The 21,847-nt window shown below is 42.7% G+C and overlaps 1 protein-coding gene across 1 annotated transcript in view; it reads right to left on the minus strand.

Annotated features, from left to right (window-relative positions):
• The window catches only part of ZCCHC24 (zinc finger CCHC-type containing 24), a 116,327-nt gene extending 106,805 nt beyond the window's left edge, over nt 1-9,522 (minus strand). The window contains exon 1 of the mRNA XM_054831392.1: nt 8,932-9,522. Within this exon, the coding sequence (XP_054687367.1) occupies nt 8,932-9,171 (240 nt within the window). The 5' untranslated portion in view covers nt 9,172-9,522. The remainder of the gene's footprint in view (nt 1-8,931) is intronic.
• Nucleotides 9,523-21,847: the final 12,325 nt, after the last annotated feature.

Below are 21,847 nucleotides of genomic sequence, written 5' to 3' on the forward strand. Positions count from 1 at the left end.
ACCTCTGCGATGGCTGCCAAAGTTTAAAAGAGGCAAAGCTAAGGTCACTGTCAGAGGTAGAAACAATTCATCATCTGCCCAGAACGGGCCCCTCGCAATGCGCTTAGGGCCTCAGTTCCTGCACTCATGGGAAGACAAAAACTTTTATTAAATTCAATATAGTGAGGAAATAAATTATTTCCATGTACTAAATGACAGGCTGGAATTTCATTTTGTGACTCCAGCTTTTAGATAGTTTTATCTACATTTAAAGCCACCCTCTTAATCAGTTGTGATACAGCACAGCTTGAAGTGTGATCTGAGCAACTAAACCTAAAACTTCACAATCTGCTTCAGATAAATTATAAGACAATTGACTAATCTGGTTTCCAAGTAGACTTAAGGATTTTTTTTCCAGGTTGGGTCTGTTAGAGGAATGAATCTATTACTCTATTTCAGTTATGATGTATGTTGGAGAAAGATGGTTATAAGAACACTTCCATATTTCAAGGACCACTGATGCTCAAACCCTCTTAAGAGCTCTTGCTAATCCCCCATTTTCAGGATGCAATGACTGTAAAGTAGTTCCTTTGCTTTCTGTTCAACCATAGGTATCCCCAGCCCCAGTGATTATGCCCAAATAGTTGCCTAGCAGGCTGGCTCTGCATGAAGAAATACAGGCTCCAACTGCCCTGCTACAATCGCAACCAAGTTTAGGAACCTGGAACCTCTAGGTTGGCAAGAGAAACCTATGGGAGCAAGATGATACCTTTAAAATGTTTGCTTGGTTGACAGTTAGCTGGATGAGATGTAAATATAGATTTCCAGATTCCTGTGATCCTTCTAGGGTATCACACTTGTGTTCATTCAAGAGAGACACCAAATCCTGTCGTGTGCAGGGAATAGGTGTGGGTGGTGGTTTAATACAGCAGGAACGTATTTCTGCTTTGGATATGAGAGCAAAAGTCCTGGACCATGAGGGCATTTGGTTATCTTCAAACTATATCTGTAGAAACAGAAAATGTATTTCCTAAGATACAGGTTTAGAAGACCATGTAGCAGCTCGCCTATCAGCAGCAGTTGAAAGAGCTAAGAAAAAGGGCCTACGAGAGGCTCCTTGAAATTCCTCTTAGTCAAAGTATTGGACTTGTTTAGTATTTGCTTACACCAAAACACATGACAGAAAGAAATGGGCTAGGCTTGTGATATGTTAAAACTTAAAAATCACCAAAACTCCCAACAGCTGTGCTGGCCTGACTGCCAATGAGGGATACAGACAAAGCCCAGGCCTTGTAACCCTGCATTTATTCTGCTTTCCTCAAGTGAATCTGTCTATAATTTTAGGTTCTACTTTTAGTAGATCACAGGTTGTTTGTAACATTTCTGAGAATAAAAACTGACCTGCAGGAAAAAAAGAAGTGATCTAAGTTGTGACATTTATGAAATACTGTCTGACTTATGTCAGCACTATTGTAAGATTTTTTGATTTCCTTTGTTCCATTATAACTTCTCTGGAACCCAGACACAACCTAAGTAAACTGCCATGAAGCAAAGACTTATATTTTTCCCATTTAATTTAATCATTTCATTGTGGCTTTTAAAAGAGGAAGAAGGGCAATTCAGGAGAGTAGCAAAATGGGTATCAGGCTGCTGGCAACTTTCCTGGGGAAAAGAAACCGAGGAGAGGTACAAATATTAACTGTTATATTTCACGAAACCATTCAGAAGCTTTAAGGTGATAGCCAGTATCACTTTTTAGGCAGTATTTATATGTATGTATCTAGTTTAGATAACAGAACATGTTTGCTTTTGTTTCTAGGCAAATACATATTACAAGTATTGTATTGTTTAGCTTTGTTAATATCTGTGCCTGCACCTTTCTGCAACTGCACTGGTCTTTTTTTTTTTTTTTGTGCTTCTTAAAGCAGCATGGGAAAGATCCTCTGGTCGTAGACTTACATATAGCTTAAATCAGGTGTCAGAGTCCTTTTATGGCCCCCTTAAAACTCTGCACTAGAAAACTTTTCTTTGTATTAATCCTCACCTAATGACTGTAAATTATGTGCTCTTTTCTTCTAATTGTTTATTACCAAAGTAACAGGACCATTGATAAAATTGTTTTGCTATTTATCTCCTACAACTCCACAAAATCCCCCGAACTAACAACAACAAGGGGGGGAGGGAGGGGAAGAGGAGGACTGGCTTTTGAATAAAAGCAGTTTTGTACACTTTTTAGTTATCCATTCATCCCATACACTTCATAAATGAATATATTGGTTCAAATCAGACTTGATTGTATGATCATTTGTGCAGTTCAGTGGAGAAGGGTCTTCCTTTTCTATTCTGAATAACTGAGTCTGTGTCTGCAGAGCAAAAGAGGAAGGGATGAAAAATCATTACCCAACACACAGTTACATCACCCCTTTGTTTGGGTGCCTTGGGATGGAAGACACTGTAAATGCATAAAGTAACTGTAACTGCAAGCTGTGTTTATAGAATAACAGAATTGTAACAAGACTTCTACATGGTTTTGCCCCCAATTATGGGTTGGGCTTTTTTTTCTATTTATTGCCTGGCCAGTTTTTCAAGACATGGACTTGTGACATGGAAAGTGAATGCCAGTTCTCCATCAATGAGGAGTTTGCATAAATACAAAGTCCCAAGTGATTTAAAAGAGTTGGCAATAATTTGCAACTAATCAGGAAGAATACATATAATTGGTCTATCTTCTATTGCTAGTTTGTTTTTTTTCTCTTAACCTATCAAAAAGAAATCAATAGTTAAGCAGAAAGCCCATATTCCTCTTCTGGAAGACTTGATTTAGGTTCAGCAATTAATAATTTAGCTCTTGCTAGCTTTCCAAACATTGGTAAGCTTTTGACGTGATACTAAGTAGCTGCAGAAGACTACAGTGGATAATACTTTTGTTGCTGTGAGCTAAAGCCCAGGTGTAAATCATGTTTGAAATAGTTAAAGCTAGAGGAAGTGCAGGTGTGCTGCAGAGCTACAGCAGCACTTACTTCAGGTGTGGGGAGGTAAGGAAGCAACAAAAGAGGCTCTGGCTGTTGGAGAAACTTCAATGCATCTTCAGGTCTTACTTCTGGGAGCTTTCTGCTCAGTTCTTACTCAGGTAAGGAAGCCTAAGTAAAAGCAACGTAACTGTATTTAGAGTACTTGCTTAAGAGAACCAAATTTGGCACTTGTGTATTCCCTTCTGCAGTCAAATTGCTATTAGGTAATTCAGCCTCACTGTGAAGAACAGGAAGGGTATCTACCATATGCAGTACAGTGCTCTTAAATTTTATTTTTTTTTTAATCCTGGAGAGTAGGTAAGTTTAAAGGCACACCTAGGCAATACAAATGGAAGAGTGTAATTTGTATGATAACTTGAGTTTCCCACTTCTTAAAAAATATAGATTTTATTTTCAGACTCTACTTCCTATAGTACATATATGTATGGTTTGGTTGTTGGGTTTTTTTTTTTTTTTCTTCTCTGGCAAAAGAGGCTGTCTTCCAAAGACAGAAGTAACAGAGCAGGAGGCCACAGCTGCAGAAATAAGAACAGGGAGCAAATAAGAAGTCTTCTAGACTTAAGAACCTGAAATTTTCCATTTTAAAGCACAGATCCAACTGGAATTGGAACTATAGTAGTTGTTAGCTCAACTACCTGTAATAGGATCTGAGACTCTGAGTCCAGAATAGAGAGCGGGCTGTGAAAGCCATGCTTCATGTGCTGAGGCAATATCATCAAAAGGGCTCTAGAGCTGGCTGTGTGGGAGGACGGAGGAGGCTGATGCTGCCAAGATCCCCAAAGGCATATTGCCTCCTGACTAATGGAGATCCGGTTCCCTGGAATCTCTTACAAAGACCAATGTGAGAATTGACATTTTACTTCTTGAAAAACAGTTTGAAAGGAGTTGACCAGCACTTTAAGTAGCCACAAAGTATCTGTAATGTACAATCATCCTGAGGCAGAGAGCACAAGTTCCTCCAACACAGAGTTGTGGAGCTATTGCCTTTTCAATAAAATTTGCAGAAGGATAAGGGCGCTGAAATGTTAGTACTTACATGAAGAACAGTGAGGAAAATGAAGATGAGGAAATCAATCAAATAATAATCACTGCTATTAAAGGACACCTTCATGTACTGCAGGCAACCTGTACGCTGCACTACTCTGTACTACTATGCTTAAATAAGAGGAGCTATTACTGTGGTGGTTTAGCCTGCAAATGAGAAGCAAGAAATCCTGACTGCAGTGCTGAGCACGCTAAGCACTCTGTGATCAGAAATATGCTCCATGCTAGAATAACTAATAATATTCCACAAAAATGAAGAGAATTAAAAATGTTTTGGAGCATATGGCAATTTCTGCTAATCTGCATCTCTGTTGTATTTGCCCTAGGACCGTACTGATTGTGAGCAGCCTCTTATAAGGTGTTTTGTTCTCTCTTTTAAGTCTCTTAATCATGGCTGTTCTCAGAGATATGAGACTTAATTTAGTGGGTCAATGGCCTGATCTTGTATGGCAATCCCTGTGTTCCTCTGATGCTATGAGAATGGTGAAACATTTTATTTTTAATCTTATAATCATCCTCCAAATTAACTCATCTAGACTAAATCACAGATCTTGCTTCATCAAGTACCAGGCTGATGTGTACTCCTCTAATTCTATGAAAGACAGATGGAAAACAAGTTTGATATGAAATGTATTTTCTGTAGAAATGCCAACTTCCTTCCATATGTTTTGTTCTTGACAGTGTTTCATGGGGTGTGTGCTATTCATATATGAATGTCTCTGTCATACTAACTCGTCTTCTTTGGGAAGCTGTCTGATAAGCAATATCTATCCCAGGGCTGCAGACCTGCTTCTGTTACAGAGGGGTTTAAACATTATTTTCCATAGTACTCTCTCTAAACATTTTTAATTCCACAAATTTTCCTTTCTGAGTGATCTACACCTTACTGTAGCAAACTGAACTAGCTCATGTTCTTTCATCACCAGTTAGTTCATCTCTTGCCTGTAAGGATTGGATCTGGAAGTCCCCGAGTCAGAAACATGAATTACTTTTTTGAAAAAAGTGATTCTTTTCTAATCTAGTATATGCGGTTATCTTGTTTTAAGTCTGGAAAGTGGCTGCCATAGAGGTTTCTGGAAGGAATTCCCCTCTTGGAAAGTCATGCAGAGTATTGCACATGGGCAAAGAATTCATTAGGACACAGGCTCCTTCTCATGTGTAAATATTGGCTTGCGCCAGAATTAGCACTCTACGTTCAAAGAAACAAGTTCGATGATTATAATGTGGTAATTCCTAGTTACTGGTTGTTGACTCTTCTTGACTGAAGTCAGTATTGATCTGGTAGGATGCCTACTGTGAGTATAGAAAAATACCATATGAGTCTCTTAGACCGTTATTCTAGGTTTCTCAATTATATCACTCAATGACACAAAGCCACAGTTACCTGGCTGTGTCTCAAATGCATTAAATCCCATGTAACCAGCCCCACAACAAAACCTCAAATACTTGGCTCTGATGGATGGTGCTATAATGAGGGTGGAGCTCAGTTCAATAGCCAATTTAATGCATCTTAATGTTCTAACATGCTTTCGTTTCATATCTAGGACAATAAATGCTGCAGTAAAGTTTTATTTAAAGCAGGTCTGTTTTGCAAAATGAGTCTTGCTTATGGAACAAAACACTCATTGTCGCTTTACTGTTTAAACCTTTCTTATTGCTTTTTTTCCTGGTACAATGGGCTTTTATGCACCAAACAGCTGTGTTCATCATGTTTATTTAGAAAGCGCCCATTGTAGTGGAAAAAGTCTGGAGGACAAAAATCTTGGTGAAGTGCAAGACTACTCTGTGGGTGCTGGCACTTTTATTTTTTTCTGTCCGGTTCCTTCGGTCAGCATGCGAGTCACATACACAGGCACTGCCATGCAGACTTGCAAATCCAGTATAATAGCAACTTTTCACAAGTGCTGTCTCTTATTCCAAGCGTTCTCCTCCAGAAATTTTCAATTGCAAGGCAACATACAGGACGCGTGACTATTTTACACTCTATGATCCTATCGTTTCTCAATCTGTTGCTATTTTGGCCCCTCATTAGGTCACTTTCCAAATATTGTGTACAGCTATGTGTCAATCATTGTCACAGCTCTGCTCCAGGCTAAGCCAACCCAGGACAAAACTGGGAGGAAAAAAAAAGCCAACCAAAGCAAGCACTGTGTAGAAAACAGTCAACAGTTTAACTGTGGAAAGCTATGTGTTGTTCCAAAGATAGCATAAGCCCACTTGATGCAAAAGCAGTATACGGTACTAATGCTCCCAAAAATAATTTTACGCAGTTGAAATACATAGTGTATACCCAATGGCATCTGCAAATAAACAAATGTTAGAATCTCAAGAATTAAGAGCATGACATTGTAGGAAACTCTTGGGTGAGTCCTGCCAAAAAAGCAGTCTAGTTTCCAGTTTGTGGAAAGAACAGAGCATCTAACATATTGACAGAACTTTTTTTAAGCAACATTATCTCTAACACCTTCTAAACCCTTGAATGAAAGCTGCTGTATAAGCAAGCAGCATTAGCCTGGGGAACTAAAGGGTTCCCTACTCTCTTCAGGGTATATCCAGCAGGGCGGATGCATTCCCATGCTGTACGAGATGGCTGTGCCCCTTTCCCTCCTTTCAGGCTACCCTGAAAGTACCCAGGTTACTACTAACATGTAGTTCAGCTAAACGTGGGAAACATAGAAGTGTCTCTATTAGCCACATAGTCAATGCTGCTGTTGTCACTGGCCACAAAATTAACTGGAACAAACTAACATGTTTGATCTTTCAATATTTTTAAAACATCTGCATAGAATTAAATGCCTCCTTATTTTCTGAACGGTGAATGCTCTAGTCTTTCTGCAGAGCTGGCATTCTCAGTCGTTGTCATTCATGTGCTTCAGAAAACTGTAATAAGGTTAAAAAGAGCAGACTAAAGTTGCATCCATACAGCTCATGGATAATAGGAATCCATGCAGAAATGCAGCTAAGGTGACTGCTGGGATCCAAAAGCAGTGTGGCCAAGGGGACACTGCGATGGGTCTGACCACTCGGAGCTGGGGCTGAAGCAGAGGCCTGGGGAAGGTCTGACATACTGGGAAAGTGATTTTCCAGAAGAAAGGAGAAAAGTTGGGGTGGGGGGGGGGAATGGCAGAAATGTGAGACAAGTGGAAAGGGAGAGTGTGTGACAAAAGGATTAGCCTCTACTTGTGAGCAGTATAGTAGGCACAGAAAATGAACTCGAGGGGAACTTTAAGCAAAAGAAAATTGTTTCTCAGAGACTGTTTCAAAGGCTTCCTGGATGCAGCCTCCATTTACTTGTTTCTTCCTTTTTTTCCCAAGAAGAAAAAGGACCCGCTGTGAGCAGAATGTATCCTGACTTGAACAAACACAGACCTGAACAGAGTCCCAGTCTGGAGAGAGTCCATGTAGGCCAAACCTCTGGAGTCTCTTCCCTACCTGGGTGCCACGAAGCTTGTAAGCCAAGCAGAAAGGGGCAAAACCTACAACTTGAAATTAACAGGTAGGTAGGTGGAAGTTTAAATAACACTGCCTGTTAGTCTTTTTGCAAAATCAATGTTTTTAAGTCTGTGTGTTTTTAAACTGGGTATGTGATGTTGTGCTTAAGAAGGCTGGGTATATCAGACTGAATGGATTTTGAATTATATGCTTTCAAAAATAGTGTCTGTTTTGAGACTGGATGTGCTTTGTGAAATTCTTAAGGAAGAAAGATTTTCTAATTAAGGAAAAAAGAATATGTATATCTACCTCTGGCTGTTAACAGTTAACAGCCATGATACTGTAACCGTGAGGGAATTTGATTTGTTTTTAATTAACAACCCTATACCTTTGGTAGAACAGAAATGTTTATTTTGACTGAGAATACTTTTCAAACCTATGCTTTAACTTAAATGGAGCTGGGAGGACTCTGAAATGTTATTCTGTGGGAACTGCTGGAACAGGTCGGACACCTAGTCCATCTAACCCTTATCAAATGGAGCCACCGTTGAATGTCTGTAAGCCAGAGCCTGGTGGCAGGGAGTAAAGGCATTGTTGGATCTCATCTGGAGAGGCTGGGAGCTGTGGTGTGTGAGGTGCCACCTTGCAGTATCCCCACACAAGTGAAGTCCCTCCAATGCAGAAGTGCTTGACCTCAACAACTTCCTGTGACAGGGAGTTGCACAGTGAATTGTCTTTGCATACCCTAGTGTTTTAGCTTCCTTCCCTTGGGTTTCATTTAGTCTTGTTCTTGTTAGGAAACGTGCGCAAAACTTTTTTTACTCTGGTTTTGTCACGTTCCTGTTTATATCTCTTCCTCTCAAATCATGCTGGCCTCTGATCTCTCTTTAGAAGCTTGATAGAAAGAATATATATAGTTTAAGTATCACTTAAAAAAAAAAGTGGGGGGAGGGGGATTTTTGCGCGTTATTACGGTTGTAGCACTTCTTTTGTGTCGTACCCCTGGCACCGTCCCGGCCGCGCACGGGAGATCGGTGTAACCATTTACCAGACTGTCAACACGGGCGGCCCTCGCCGCTCGCGGGCGGCGGGAGGAGGCGGCGGCAGGCGGCTTCGCCAATGCCGCTCCGGCGGCGGCGCCTCGCCCCGGCCCGGCCGCCGGCCCGTTAGCGGGACGGGCGCCGCCAGCGCCGAGGGGCCGGAGCGGGGCGGAAGGCTCGGCGCGGGAAGGGGCCGGGGAAGGAGCTTGCGCGGCCGGCCGAGCCTCCCCGGCCGCCACCGTGCGGGGCGAAGAGCGGGGTTCCCCCGTCCCGCCGGCGGGCTCGGTCCTGACTCGCGGGGGGGGGAGGCTGCCGAGGCATCATGGCGGTTGTAGCGGGGGGGGGGGGGGGAGGCCGGGGGCAGCGGGCGGGGGGCAGCGCGCCGGGCGACGGCGCGGACTCACCTCGCTCCGCTGGAGCTGGAAGAAGCTGTTGAGATAGCTGGAGCTGAGCGAGGAGCCCAGCTCCGGGGTGCTCTTGGTGTAGCCGAGGTCGGGGTGCTGGGACGAAGAGGGCTCGGGTCTGAAGGCGTCGAAGGCGCTCGCCTGGTGCGTGTCTTGCAGCGAGAGATAGACCCAGTTGAGGAGCTGGGCAGGCTGGTAGACGGACGCGGCGCTGGTGTCGATGGCTGACAACAAGCTCATCTTTCCCTCCGGGCTCTGCCGGCGGCGGCGGCTGTCCCCGCGGTGCCGCACCCCTCCCCGCGCTCCAGCCGGCGCCGCTTTCCCGTCCCTGCCCGGGGTGCTCCCTCCTCGCCGCCCGGAGGAGAGGAGAGGACGGGCTGGGGGCTCACTGCCGGGCCCCGCGCCGCTCTCGCTCCCCTTAAGGCCGGCGGCGCCCGCCCAGCGCTCCGCGCAGCACGGGCATCGCTGCTGCTGCTGCCGCCCGCGGCCTCCGCAGGAAACTTTCTGCGCTGTCCCTCCCCGCCCGGCCGGTGCCTGCCCCGCTATCTGTCTTTATTCCCACTCCCGCAGGCAGCGGCGGGGAGGGGCTGCCGGCGCTCCGGCAGCAGCGCCGCGCCCCCATAGGCCTCCCGCCCGCCGCGGGGGTGCGGGGGGCGGGCGGCGGCCGCGCTGCTGGATGCAGGGGCGTCCCGGCGCCGCTCCGCCCCCTGCCCTGCCCGGCTGCGTGTCTCTCTGTATGTGTGTATATGTATGTGTTTGTGTCCGTGTATACGTGTGTGTGCGCGGAAGGTCCCCATGCCGCCGGCCGGGGGTGTCCCCGGGTCGCTGGCGACTTGCCCGCCCGGTTTGCGACGGCTCGCTCCCCGGCCTTCCTTTTCCTCCTTCCTGAAGATTTTTACGCCAAACACGCGCAAAGCTCTTCCGAGGGCTGCTCGCCGGGCCGTTTGGGGGTGGTTTTTAACTCTGCAAGTTTCGCTCGGTATCTCGTCAGCCCGCCCTCCCTTTTCACTCTCATTTCTGTTTCTTGCCGGTGCTAGGAGCTCATCGTATTCTGAGGTTCCTTCTCATTAAATCTCTGTCAGAGCTCCAGGTTTAGCGAGGCTTGCTCGGTCACTGCGGTTGTGCCAAGCCTTGCAGAGTTCGGGTTTCCCAAATAAGGCAGGCAAGCGGCGCGATGTTCCCTTTGAAATCCATCTAGGTAGCCCTGGCGCAGGCTCTTGGGGAGCCTGGCTGCGGTGGGATACACTAGAGTTAAAGCTGAGTAGGCCTTTTAAGGAGTCGGTAGCACAAAAGAGGATGATGAATGATTCTCTTTTTAGGAAGGAGCCTGAGTGGATAAGCTGGTAATTACAGTTCATAAACTCTTCTCCACTGCCTTCTCTGCAATGTGCGGAGTGGAGCAGGGCAGCTATTTCTTGCTTGGGTACAAACACTGTAGCAATCATACTAGGAGTTGTCTTTTTAAAACCAAAGGAACTCCCAGGAGGTAACTTAAAAACATGAGCAAAGCTCCTTGTGCTCTTTCTGGAGTGACAAGAGGCTAAAAATTAATGTGTCTTCCCAGTATGGTCTTGGGGAAAAAATGCCTTCCTTACTTAGATAACAGAAAAAAATCTGACCTTTGAAACATCAAAGTTGGCATCTAGGTTTGCTGTAATGAGCCATGCGTCTCTGCCAAGATGGAAGAAAAATCGCTGTTCTGAAAAGGCATGGTTACAAGCAATAGAAAATGCACGTCAGCGTACGCAGAGTAGAAAATGCTATTAAATTGTCAGCTGCAAACACCAAAGATGGATGCATTTTACTTCTGAGAGCAGGTAGTTAAGGCAGCAGAGCTCTCTGCTTGTAGGAATTTAAGTGAAGACTGTAACTTTCCACAACTGCAGGGCGAGGTGAAGTTTGGAACAGCTGAACCAAACTGAACTCCTTTAGTGGTGCTATTATTTATTTCTTTTAAAATACAAAGTCCTTGCAGCATGACTGCAGTTTGCTCACTTGTAAGCTGTCTTGGTTTATAAGCCCTTTGGAGCACATGTGGGTACCAGCATGAGAAGGAACAAACTATGCCAGTGTAAAGGGTCTTTCTAACTCTGTAATTGTCCACAGTATAGATCATAATAACAGAAGAATTAAATCAAACTGCATCTCAAACTCAAACAGTTGCATAGTGTTTTAAAGAAGCAAAAAGGTGAATGAGGCTTAGTGACTTAATAGTGGAGGAGGATTTTCAGGCTCTGCTGGTAAATGGAAAAAGAACAAGAAATGCAGATCACATCTGAGGAACTTGCCTTTCTGGCAGATGGTGGTAGTAAAGTCAGGGTATGATAGAAGTCTAGGAGGGGGAACTAGGCTGAAGTTGCTTGTTTTGCTGTTGTGGAACTTTTTGTAGGCATGCTAATTCCTTCCTTAAAGACAATTTCTATTCTTATCGTTTCCCTCTTTTACTTGATAAATAAAAATACAGGTATTTTGTTTTAACAGCTCCACTGTTCACTCTGTTTAGTAAGATGCTGTGAAGCGTCTTGTTCTTCTGAACAAGCAGAGAAGATAACAGGGTTCTTGTAGTAGTAGAGGTCAAAATACAGAGCGGCTGAGGTCATACGATGTTTTGGATGAAGAGTTTTTGGTATATTTTGATACTTTTCCCCCAAACTGAATGTAGCCCTCATTGTGGTTGGTTGGTTGGCTTGATTGTTTTAGTTGGACAATGCAGTACACATTGCAGTGGGGCAAGGGAAGGCAGAGCTAGAGTCCATTTGTTACAGCAGCTGCATTCAGAGGTACAGCAAACCCCTATGATGTTAGGGACACCATGTGTTCCGCCCAATCCATTTGAACGTTGAAGGGTTTTGGCTGTAACCTCTCCTTGACAGTAGCCCTGCTGGCTTCTAGGAACCACACAGAGGAATGGGGTGCGTCAAGCACGGCATTGCTAGCCGGTCTAGGGAAGCGATCGTCCCACTCTACACTGCACTGGTGCGGCCTCACCTCGAGTACTGCGTGCAGTTTTGGGCGCCACAGTACAAAAAGGACATAAAACTATTGGAGAGTGTCCAGAGGAGGGCAACAAAGATGGTGAAGGGTCTAGAGGGGAAGACATGTGAAGAGAGGCTGAAGTCCCTTGGTTTGTTCAGCCTAGAGAAGGGGAGACTGAGGGGAGACCTCATTGAGGCCTACAACTTCCTCATGAGGGGGAGTGAAGGGGCAGGCGCTGATCTCCTCCTTCTGGTGACAGTGATAGAACCCGAGGGAATGGATGAAGCTATGACGGGGGAGGTTTAGGTTGGATATCAGGAAGAGGTTCTTGACTGAGAGGGTGGTCGGGCACTGGAACAGGCTCCCCAGGGAAGTGGTCACAGCACGGAGCTTGACTGAGTTCAAGAAGCCTCTGGATAATGCTCTCAGTCATGTGCTCTGATTCGGCTGGTCCTGTGTGGAGCCAGGAGTTGGACTCGATGATCCTTATGGGTCCCTTCCAACTCCGGACATTCTATGATTCTATGAATGAGTGAATCAAATAGATGCTTTATTTAGCATATCAGGAAAGGGAAAGGTTGCAAATGCCTCCACTATGAATAGCTTAACTAAAGAGCACCCACACTTTGAGATTCAGTTGTCATCCTGGTCTTCTGCTGCAGTTTGTTCTGGAAAATAGTCCCTTTCTGGACTTAATATTGCTCTTATGGTATAAGCATTTTGCTGACCTATTCGCTACAGTCCAGTTATGTTCAAGATAGTGATTTGTTTTCATTGTAAGTCCCCTCTTTCTTCACTTCTGGAAGTCATAGATGAGTGAGAAGATTGGTACAAATGGTCTGTTTAGCAGATACATGGCAGTAGAAGGAAAAAAGTTATCAAGGTCAATTGCATCAAAAATATTTGAGACAAAGGTGTCCAGTGAGATAGTCCAATGGCTGCAAGATGTCTTTATGATGTATGTACATTCCTATTGATTACATTGGGGTGGAGTATAAGTGACATCAACTATATGGATTATGCATCAGCCTTATGGTGCTGAAACAGTTATTTATTTATCCTCCTGGTTTTATTCATGAGTAGTGCTAATGAAGTAAAAAACCAACTGGAACTGTAACATGAAATTTTAAATAATCTGAATTACTGAAGTGACTTGGAAAATAGAAGGGTTGAAACAGGTCAAAGGCAGACACAGAGATAGGATCCAGCATCTTCAGTCCTGTTCCCTGAGTAGTGGGTGATCATGTAACTTATTCAAAATGACCTTATAACTGCTGACGCAGCCATGTCCCCTTAGTGAGCTGGACCTCTTGCAGCTGCTCTCTTCCTAAGGCATCTTTGCCAGAGTGAGGAACATAATTTTCCACTTCTGGCCAGGGCTACTTGTTTCATAATCTAATGTAGTTATATTCCTGCTTTCAGTGTTCATACCTTTAGATGATGTCAGCCTTTAAACTACATATGTGACTTTTTAATTATTTTTTTTAATGGTACTCCATATTTTAAAAATGAGTGTGTCCTAATAGCAAATATCCTGGATTCTCATGCTTTTAAAGGCATCTTGGTCTGAATTGCTGTCATCTTAGTCGTCTTCTAGATTAGATAAGGCTCCAAAAAGAAAATAGAATGAATACCCAAAACTGCCAATAATACTAGAGGAAACGGGTAACTCGAACCCACCACTGTATTCTCCAGTTTCTGTAATCAGGATATACATAATGCAACAGGCTATTCAGCTGTGGTGTAGCCAGAATATTCTAAGTGAATGTTTTTCATATGCTGCAGCAGAGATTCTTATCTTACTATGAAATAATTTAGCTGTGTGGTGGAAACAGTGTGTAAGCGCTCTTCAAGTTATGAGAAGGCATTTCAGCAGAGTTGTAAACTGTAAAAGTACATCTGCATGCAGCACTTCTGAGTTATGGACGTTACAGCCACTTGTGCTTGCTATGTAGGTACAACGGTTCTGCTGCCAGCAATGAAACATAGCATAAACCAAATTTTGTGAAAGTGAGTCTAGGAAATGTGTGTGCTGTTACACCACATTTTTGCACCTATCTAAAGGCTCAGCTGCAACCTAGTGCTCAGGTACAAAAGTCAAAATTACTGTTTTCTTCCTCTAAGCTACTCTTCCTCCTATAGCTTTGACATAGAAAGTTCTGGAAATGGATCATTATGAATTTATAGCTCATTTATATGTAGAATTTTGGTAAATATATACCATATGCAGTAATGATTTGCTGTGGGTAGTGTGTGAAGCGCAATTCCTGCAAGGCTGCCTCAAACCACCAAGGAGTAGTTGGTGTAACAGATTGTCTTGGAGCACGCAGGTTTTGCACCTGGCCAGTTTACAGTTTCAGGTCTTGGGGCCTCCTCACTTGCTCTATGTTAAGATGTCAGTGCATTGCGGAGTAATTGCATGAAAGATACCCTGGATATGAGCAGTTGTGTGAGAAATACTGGTTTGATTTTTTTTTTTTTTTGCATTGTGTTGCAGAGCTTCCTGCAGACTCTTCAGCTGCAGCACAGGCTTCTGAAGTATTCTGTTATTTCAGTGTTAAAAAGCACTAGCTCCTTGCTTCTACTTCTGATCTAAAAGCTCAGCATCCCTGTCCAAAACAGCAGCTGAGGCATCTCATCCCTTTTACTGAGCCCATTCTAGCCCTTTTCTCTAGCTTGACCCAGGAATCCAAGAGAGGGAGTCCAAGGAAGATGGCAGAGCAGTGGAGCAGGGCAGCAGCGGTGAGGAAGAGAAGAAGCGGGTGCAGGGGCAGCCTCTCTGCCTTACCTGGAAGTGTCCACATTGAAACCACTGCTGCTGCTGGCTTCACCAGCCAGAGAAATGGCAGATGAGAGGGGAGGCCCAGGGAGTCACTGTCACCTGGGAATTCTTCTAACCTGCCTTATGGTGTAGGAGACACTTTACTGAGGGCATTTCTTAAATACCCTCAGTGCTTTGTAAGTGCCTACCAACTGAAGAAGATAGGTGCTGTCTATGGAGCCCTTAAAGACCTTGGTGTTAAAGCATGCTATAAAAGTACTCAAAAACTGCCCAAGGAGGGTAAGGATGAATCTTTTTTAAAAAAAAATAAAATTAAAAAAAAGCACGTGGAAGGTTTCATTTGTACCTTTTTGTGTGTGCCTTTACTGCATATAGTATCTCTGCCCATCTGCTTCTATCATTAAATCCCTTGGTACAGCAAGCTCCGGGAGCCAGATATAGTGCCTAATGGTCTGCCACTTCTCTGCGCTTCCCTGGGAGCTCCACCAGATTCTTTCTTCCAATAACTATAAACTCTCTGAGTTTGCTTGCTGAGGTACAAGGCTTTGAGAAAATAAGAGTTAGAGCAATTGCAAAAAACAGAAACGAATGACAGAGATGAAGATAAATGAAATGATGATTAGTGGATGGCACAGGTCGGTCATAGTGGCTCATAGGAGATGAAGAGGACAAGAGGGGACTGGTGGAACCTGTGAATAGAGTGGCTGTGGTGGGATTGGAAGCTGGTATTGTATCTACAATTAGGTTTTGGTTAATGTAATGGGTTATTTGACCGCTTTTGGTGGAAGTACTGATCGTCCTCAAGTCAGCTCAGGTCTGGAAGCTGTATTTTATTCGAGGTTTGGGAATCTGCTTGCACCACAGCTGTCACACAGAATATTGCTACCACCTGCTTCAGCGTTGCACTCTCACTGATTTCTTCTTAATGCCTTCTTTACATACCCAGGATTATCTGTAGGTTTGCTTTTTCTGTTTTATCCCTGCTGTCCATTAGGCTGGATAACAGAATGAGTATTTCATTTGTTTGCGAGTTTATACATCATATCCATTCTGAGTTGCCAAGTTGATTCTAGAGCAGGCATTTCTCTTACTTAGCACTAACCCTGCTGCAGGAAAGCTTGTTTCCTCGTTACTTTGTGTTGATACACTCTTTATATCAGAACTGGAAACTCTCCAAGGAGGATTTAGGCAGTCCTTTACATGAAAGGAATGAACTGCAGATGCCTGAAGACAAGAGATGTTTATTTTCATGTCCCAAAACCTGGACCTCTGTCTCACATAAGAGCTCAATTCTTGCCTCGGTCAGCACACCTCACATGCCTATGAAATTCTCCAGGATCATCTAGAACTTGTCTTGGGTATCACCTGGTTTTGAGTCATCTGATGCAGGCAATGTGGTGACAGTAAGTACCGATCCATTTATAGCTGTGGCCAGGAAGAAGCTGTCACCTAGTAGCATCCCATCAAGGGCCTTAAAGTCATCAGCTTTTCTAACGGATTCGTGGTGCATAGGTTTTGGATCAGATTTACTACATCACTTCTGGTGCATGGTTTTATGACAACTATGATATTGGTGCAGGCATTAATATGGACTAAGCTACCCTAGTAAAAAAACCTTTCCATATATGTATGTTTATCAATTATAGAGAAAAATCATGGTAATATTACATAAATTATCACTGCTGATCACATTAAAATCTGTCCTCTCCCTTTTTAAGCCAGGTTGTTTTTTCACCTCAATTAATACAATTGCCAAACATCATTCTTTCTCACATATATGTCTTGTTAGTAAACTCACTATAGTCCAGTCTCTACGTACTGTAGTCCAATTGCTCAACAAGAAAAATAAGATTCACAAGGGAAAAAAGTGCTGTTCTAAAGCCTGTGTAAAAACAGAGTTCTTGGTATAGAGTTGCTTGTCCCTGATCAAATTCACATTCACATTAGCTCTGTTTAATTCAACCAAAAGCAAAATGTGAACTTCCAGCAAGACATGTTTGCTTTGTTTCTTCAATACAATCCTAAATAAGAAAGATGAAGTTGTAGTGGAGATTACAGTAAATAAACAAACCGGAATAGTATAGGCATTCATGCTTTAGGGAAGAAATATACTCCACTCTTTGGTGTAAAACTGCAATATTTTGAGCTAGAATGGTATACTCTTCTGGAAATTTTTTCTTGCATGCTAACCTGAAACTTATTTTTTTACTCTCCATGTTGGTCTAGACACTACTGCAGACCAATGAACCTCCTAAGTTAAGCCTGGTACCAGTCCAAAAGTACTGATCTGACCCTTTCCCATTTAGTGAGGCAAGTAGCTGCTTCTTATATAAAGGGCTGAACAAGCCTACTAGTGTCTCTGTCTTAAAATAGGTGTTAATTTGAAGGTGTGAACATGTACTACCTGGTCCTGTGAGGATGGGATTAGCCAAGGGTATCATTAACACTAATAACTTGTTGAATGAAAAATAAAAATGAAAGCTGAGGAAGTCTGCAAGGGTGTAATTGCTCCAAAATTAACTTTCCAGTGTTTCTATCTTATGGAATGTCATAGTCGCTAGGAAATGTGAAGAGACAATGAACAGATGATATGTTTTCTGATGAACTAGTCAAAAAAAGTGTGGAGTTTACTTCCTCACTTTTAATATTGATTGCACCTTGTTTTCTTTCACTTGTCTCAGCCCAAGTTGTAGGCCAGGGCCAGCTACAGAAACAAATTCTCCAGCTGACATGTGTCCATCTCCCAGTTTCTGCCACAATGTCCTTGTAAACCTCTGAGTGAAAAACACTCATCCCCATCAAGACTGTCAGAGGCACTCCTTAAAAGTATGTCAAAACTGAATTGCTACGTAAATAAGGGCATTGAGAAATGGGTGGATGTCCCGGTATGGACATCCCTAAACGTTCACCTTACAAACCATAGCAAAAGGTCTTGCATGTTTTTACACACGAAAATATAGAGAAGTATAGAAAATCACATTTTAAATCTTTTTTGTCATGGCTTCCCTCTACACTGGTTGTCTTTTATGCTTCCAGGTGGAACATCTTGCAGGAAAGTGGCTTCAGCCCACGAGCACAAATGCCATACCGGTGATGTCAAAGGTACTGTGTGTTCCTGCCATTGCCAAATTCCAGCTTTACTAATGGCATGGTTATGTATTGCGTTCACCAACAATATTTTTCCCATCCCTGAGCAAAGATTTTAATAAATGAATGCTACAGCGTAATTTATTGGTTCCAGGGAGAAATACTACAGTACTTGAGCAACCTGAACTATTTTTGTTAAATTCTTTTTGAATTGGTGAAAATTATCATAGAAAATACTCTCTCTTCATTGACAATCTTTGCATAGAAAAACCTAAATTAAAATCAAACGTGTTGAGTCCGTGGGTCCCAAAAACTAGCTAGATTTTTCCAAAAAGCAAAAAAGGTGAAGTTTTAGGTAGTATTTATTTATTTCATATGTGTGGAATATGCAGTTTGTTTGCTACCACTTCTAGAACATATGAAATTATTGAACCTTTCCTCTGTATCTGTAGCTTGTTTTTACTTAGTTGTTGATGTATTTTGAATGAAGGACGTGGTGGTGAGTGGGAGTTCAACTGCTGTTAAATGGTCTGTGTTCATCTCTCCTTTCTTGGGTTCAAAGAAAAGGAGAATTAAAAAAAAAAAAGCTTAAAATGTTAGAAATGGGTTATTATTTACTGTTTTAAGAATTAGGGCTCTGTCAAGCATAGATTATTTCTGAAGAAACAGATGCAAATTCTGTTTTTTCTGGCGTGAAAGTAGGGGTGCAGGGTGTTGTCCCTTGTTAGTGAGAACTAGAGGGGTCCAGAGCAGCCGTACGTTCTGCTGAAAAAAGTTCATGTTCTGCTTCATTGCTGATGTAATGTTATACATGCTAGTCATGCCTCTGGTGTAAGCATGTGTATTGTGACTATATTTATATCAAAATATAGCAAAGTGGGGATCACAAATGGTAACATCCACACTGAGGCACAGCACAAGAAGGGATCATGCTTTTCAGTCAGATTATTTCTAGGTCATGAGTGACTTGAATGAAGATGTCAGTATTCTGCATCTATTTTCCTATCTTGCCAGATGTCTTGAGGTGAGATAAGAGGATTCATGCAGCTAGAAAAAAATCCCGCTTATCTGTATTTTTGTTTTTGTGTGTCACCAGAAAAATATCAGGCATCCCTTGGCAAACCAAGTGCTACCAAAAAGTTTCACTTGGCTTAAACTTACCTATATGTAGTAAAGAATATAACAATATATTAGAAAATAATACCCTTTGTTTAACTTCTCTAAAACTTTTCCCCTTGATGAACTGAAAATATGACTGTGCTGCAAATATTGCCAAACTTATGATTCTTTTACAAATCTTTTAAGAAGAACTGGCAGTGACGACTAATATCGCCAGTAAGATGTTGTGGTTTGGCTTTGATTTGTGGTTAACTGCGGCTGGGGTGTCAGCTGGAGGTGCAATTTGCTGAAGCACTTCCAAAATAATAATTTTTTTCCAGTTGTATTTGGACAGTCTGAACTGGGTTCAGATTTGGTTCAATTCTCTTTTTTAAAATACCTTTATCTTGTACTGTTTCTGCACTTCAAAGATTCTCTTGTTCTCTCCACCATCGTAGTTATGTGATTATAATTCTTTCATAAAGAATGGCTCTAGAAGGCCAGTAAATAAATAATTCATGCTATGCCCCCTAAAGATCTGTTTTCTGGATAGCTTGAAGACTGTATGTTAGCAGGAGGCTTGGGTTACATTGGGACGTTTTTAAACTGACAGTCACACTTTTAACATGAATAATTGCTTTTGATCATAATAGCAGCCAGTCTGCAAGGACTAATAAATTCCACTGAGTTACCCAGAGATATAGCTTAGTCTCCTTGGAATCTATAATGCATTTTTAATCGGACTATTATGGCTCCGTGGTACCCGCATACTCCATTGAAAGCTTGAAAACCATTCAGTTATAACTCAGTAGAAATTGAAAGAGTCATATATCCTGCCTGGGTTTCTTAAACTTATATTTTTGGCTTGTGGTAATTCCCAGAGATTGGGGGAAAGGCCTCATTCTTTTCAACCTGCTTCTCTAATCATCCACTTTTCCTTACTGAATTCTTCTTTATCAGTAAAGTTTTCTTTCCCTTTCTTGGCCTGTAACAGTTTGGGTGCTGATTGTTTTGAAAGTCTATTTGGGGAAGTAACAGTCCAACCCAAGTGGTGGATAGCATATAGAGGTATATATGCATGCGTGAGGACTGTGGCCTCGTAGCAGTGATGATTTTTTAATTTTTTTTTTTTAAAGGATGATCAATGAACCTTGGCATCCACACCCTACTTGTTTCAGGTTTTTTCTCCTTAGGGCAAGATCTAGTCTTGCCGTTTAGACCAAATATCCCTTCAGCAGTCAGACCATGTTTTAGCACAGATTTGTGTTTAAAGCATGCTGTGTGTGCTCCGAGATGTGAATATAAACAGAGTGAGGGAGAAAAGCCCCAAGATTTATGACAGGAGCATGTTCCTGGTCTGGACTGAAACGTTGATGTAGGTGTTCTCTAGGTGAGCCTACTGGAGAGCTGAGCATGAACTAGACTGTTCCTGCGGCTTTCTTCCTTGCTCTTGAGGAAGATGAAGTATACTTCTATTTCTTCTGTGCTGGTCTCGGGACTCAAAGCAAATTCCTGCCTTTCCCCCTTCCATCCATTTAAGACGGATTATAGTATCATAGCAGTTCTTCGTCTTGTGTGTGTTAGGTGGATTTCGTGGGTCTTTTCTCCCTAGTTACATAGCTTTTCATGCTTTCTCCTCTGTGGAAGTGTGAAAGAAGGCTCTCAACTGAGCATTGCTATTAGCAAGAGAGTTTCAAAATGGTAAGGTGTCCCTCCTGTGTTTTTGAAGGGCAAAGAATATTATACGAATGCTTGCCATATTGGCATTCCGGTAATTGCTACGTGTCTTCATGCTGTGATACCCTGAATAGTTTGTTTTCACTCATACTTTTATATTTCTTCCATTATGTAGCCTATTTATCCTTTCTGAGGCTTCCAGAAGGATCGATGCCATGAATAGTGGCCCAATGTAGTTCTGATGATCCCTTATTTGCTTGGGATGGAATCAAAACTATGTATTATTTGACACAGGACACACACAGCCATCAAGTCAGGATTTTATCAGTGATGTGAGCCAAGTTTCAGCCAGCAGGGGAAGAAGAAAATGTCCCTATGTCACTCTCTTCAGGCTCTGAAAATAATGTTTTTCATTAATGACCCTCAGCTGAATGGTGCTCTAGAATTACTAAGTACTTTATTGATAGTAAATAAGGGAGAGTGCATCCATTTGATAGGTGTTATTAAAGCCAACTCTGTAGGTATATAAACTTGGAGCAACTAAACAATTTGACTGTGGATAACATGAACCCCCAGCAGGCAGAGCCAGCCAAAGCTGTGACCTCAAATTTCTTATTCCAACCACTAAGCCGCATAGCAGGGATTCAATGTGTGTGCTTTAACAGTGGGTACTCTGGAAATACATCCCTTCTCTTGGAAAAATGTTCTGCATTTGGGATGCAAAGTCCTATCCTGCATTTTCCTCTGAAACAAGAACAATGTTCAGTGGAAAAAAAAAAAAACCCAACCCCTAGCCAGCTAGCCCACTTCTGAAATTTATTTGTCCCACTGTATTTCATCCTCTTTAAAGGGCTGACACTTGAAGAGCATTTCTCCTTTATTTCATCGTCTTGTTTACCTTTGAGCTAGTTTCTGCCTTTTTCTAATGAGCTGACTTGGCTGCTAAAGCTGCTGGCATCCCCTGGGGCCCAGGAGCAAGGCGGCCATCTGAACCTTTCCCTTTACTCTGCTTTGCAACGTGAATTTTAGGGGAATGGTTTCCACTGTTTATTGGACCTGGGATTAAGAGTGGCTGTGTTTTGAGTGACAGACACTACTGGGGAACTGTAAAAGCCTTCATTTCACTTACTCTTTTCTTTTCACACCGCTCAGACAGCGTTGTAAATTTGCACCACTATTAAGAGTGAGAACAACCCCACTGCAAAGCAGTGGCTTTAAAGAACCTGGCTGCCTTTTGGCACCTAGGCATTCAGGCTGGGATAGGCTTAAAACCTTAAGCCCACTCACTGCCTGTGG

The sequence above is a fragment of the Grus americana genome, chromosome 7 (genome assembly GCF_028858705.1).
Source record: "Grus americana isolate bGruAme1 chromosome 7, bGruAme1.mat, whole genome shotgun sequence".
Classification (NCBI taxonomy): domain Eukaryota; kingdom Metazoa; phylum Chordata; class Aves; order Gruiformes; family Gruidae; genus Grus; species Grus americana.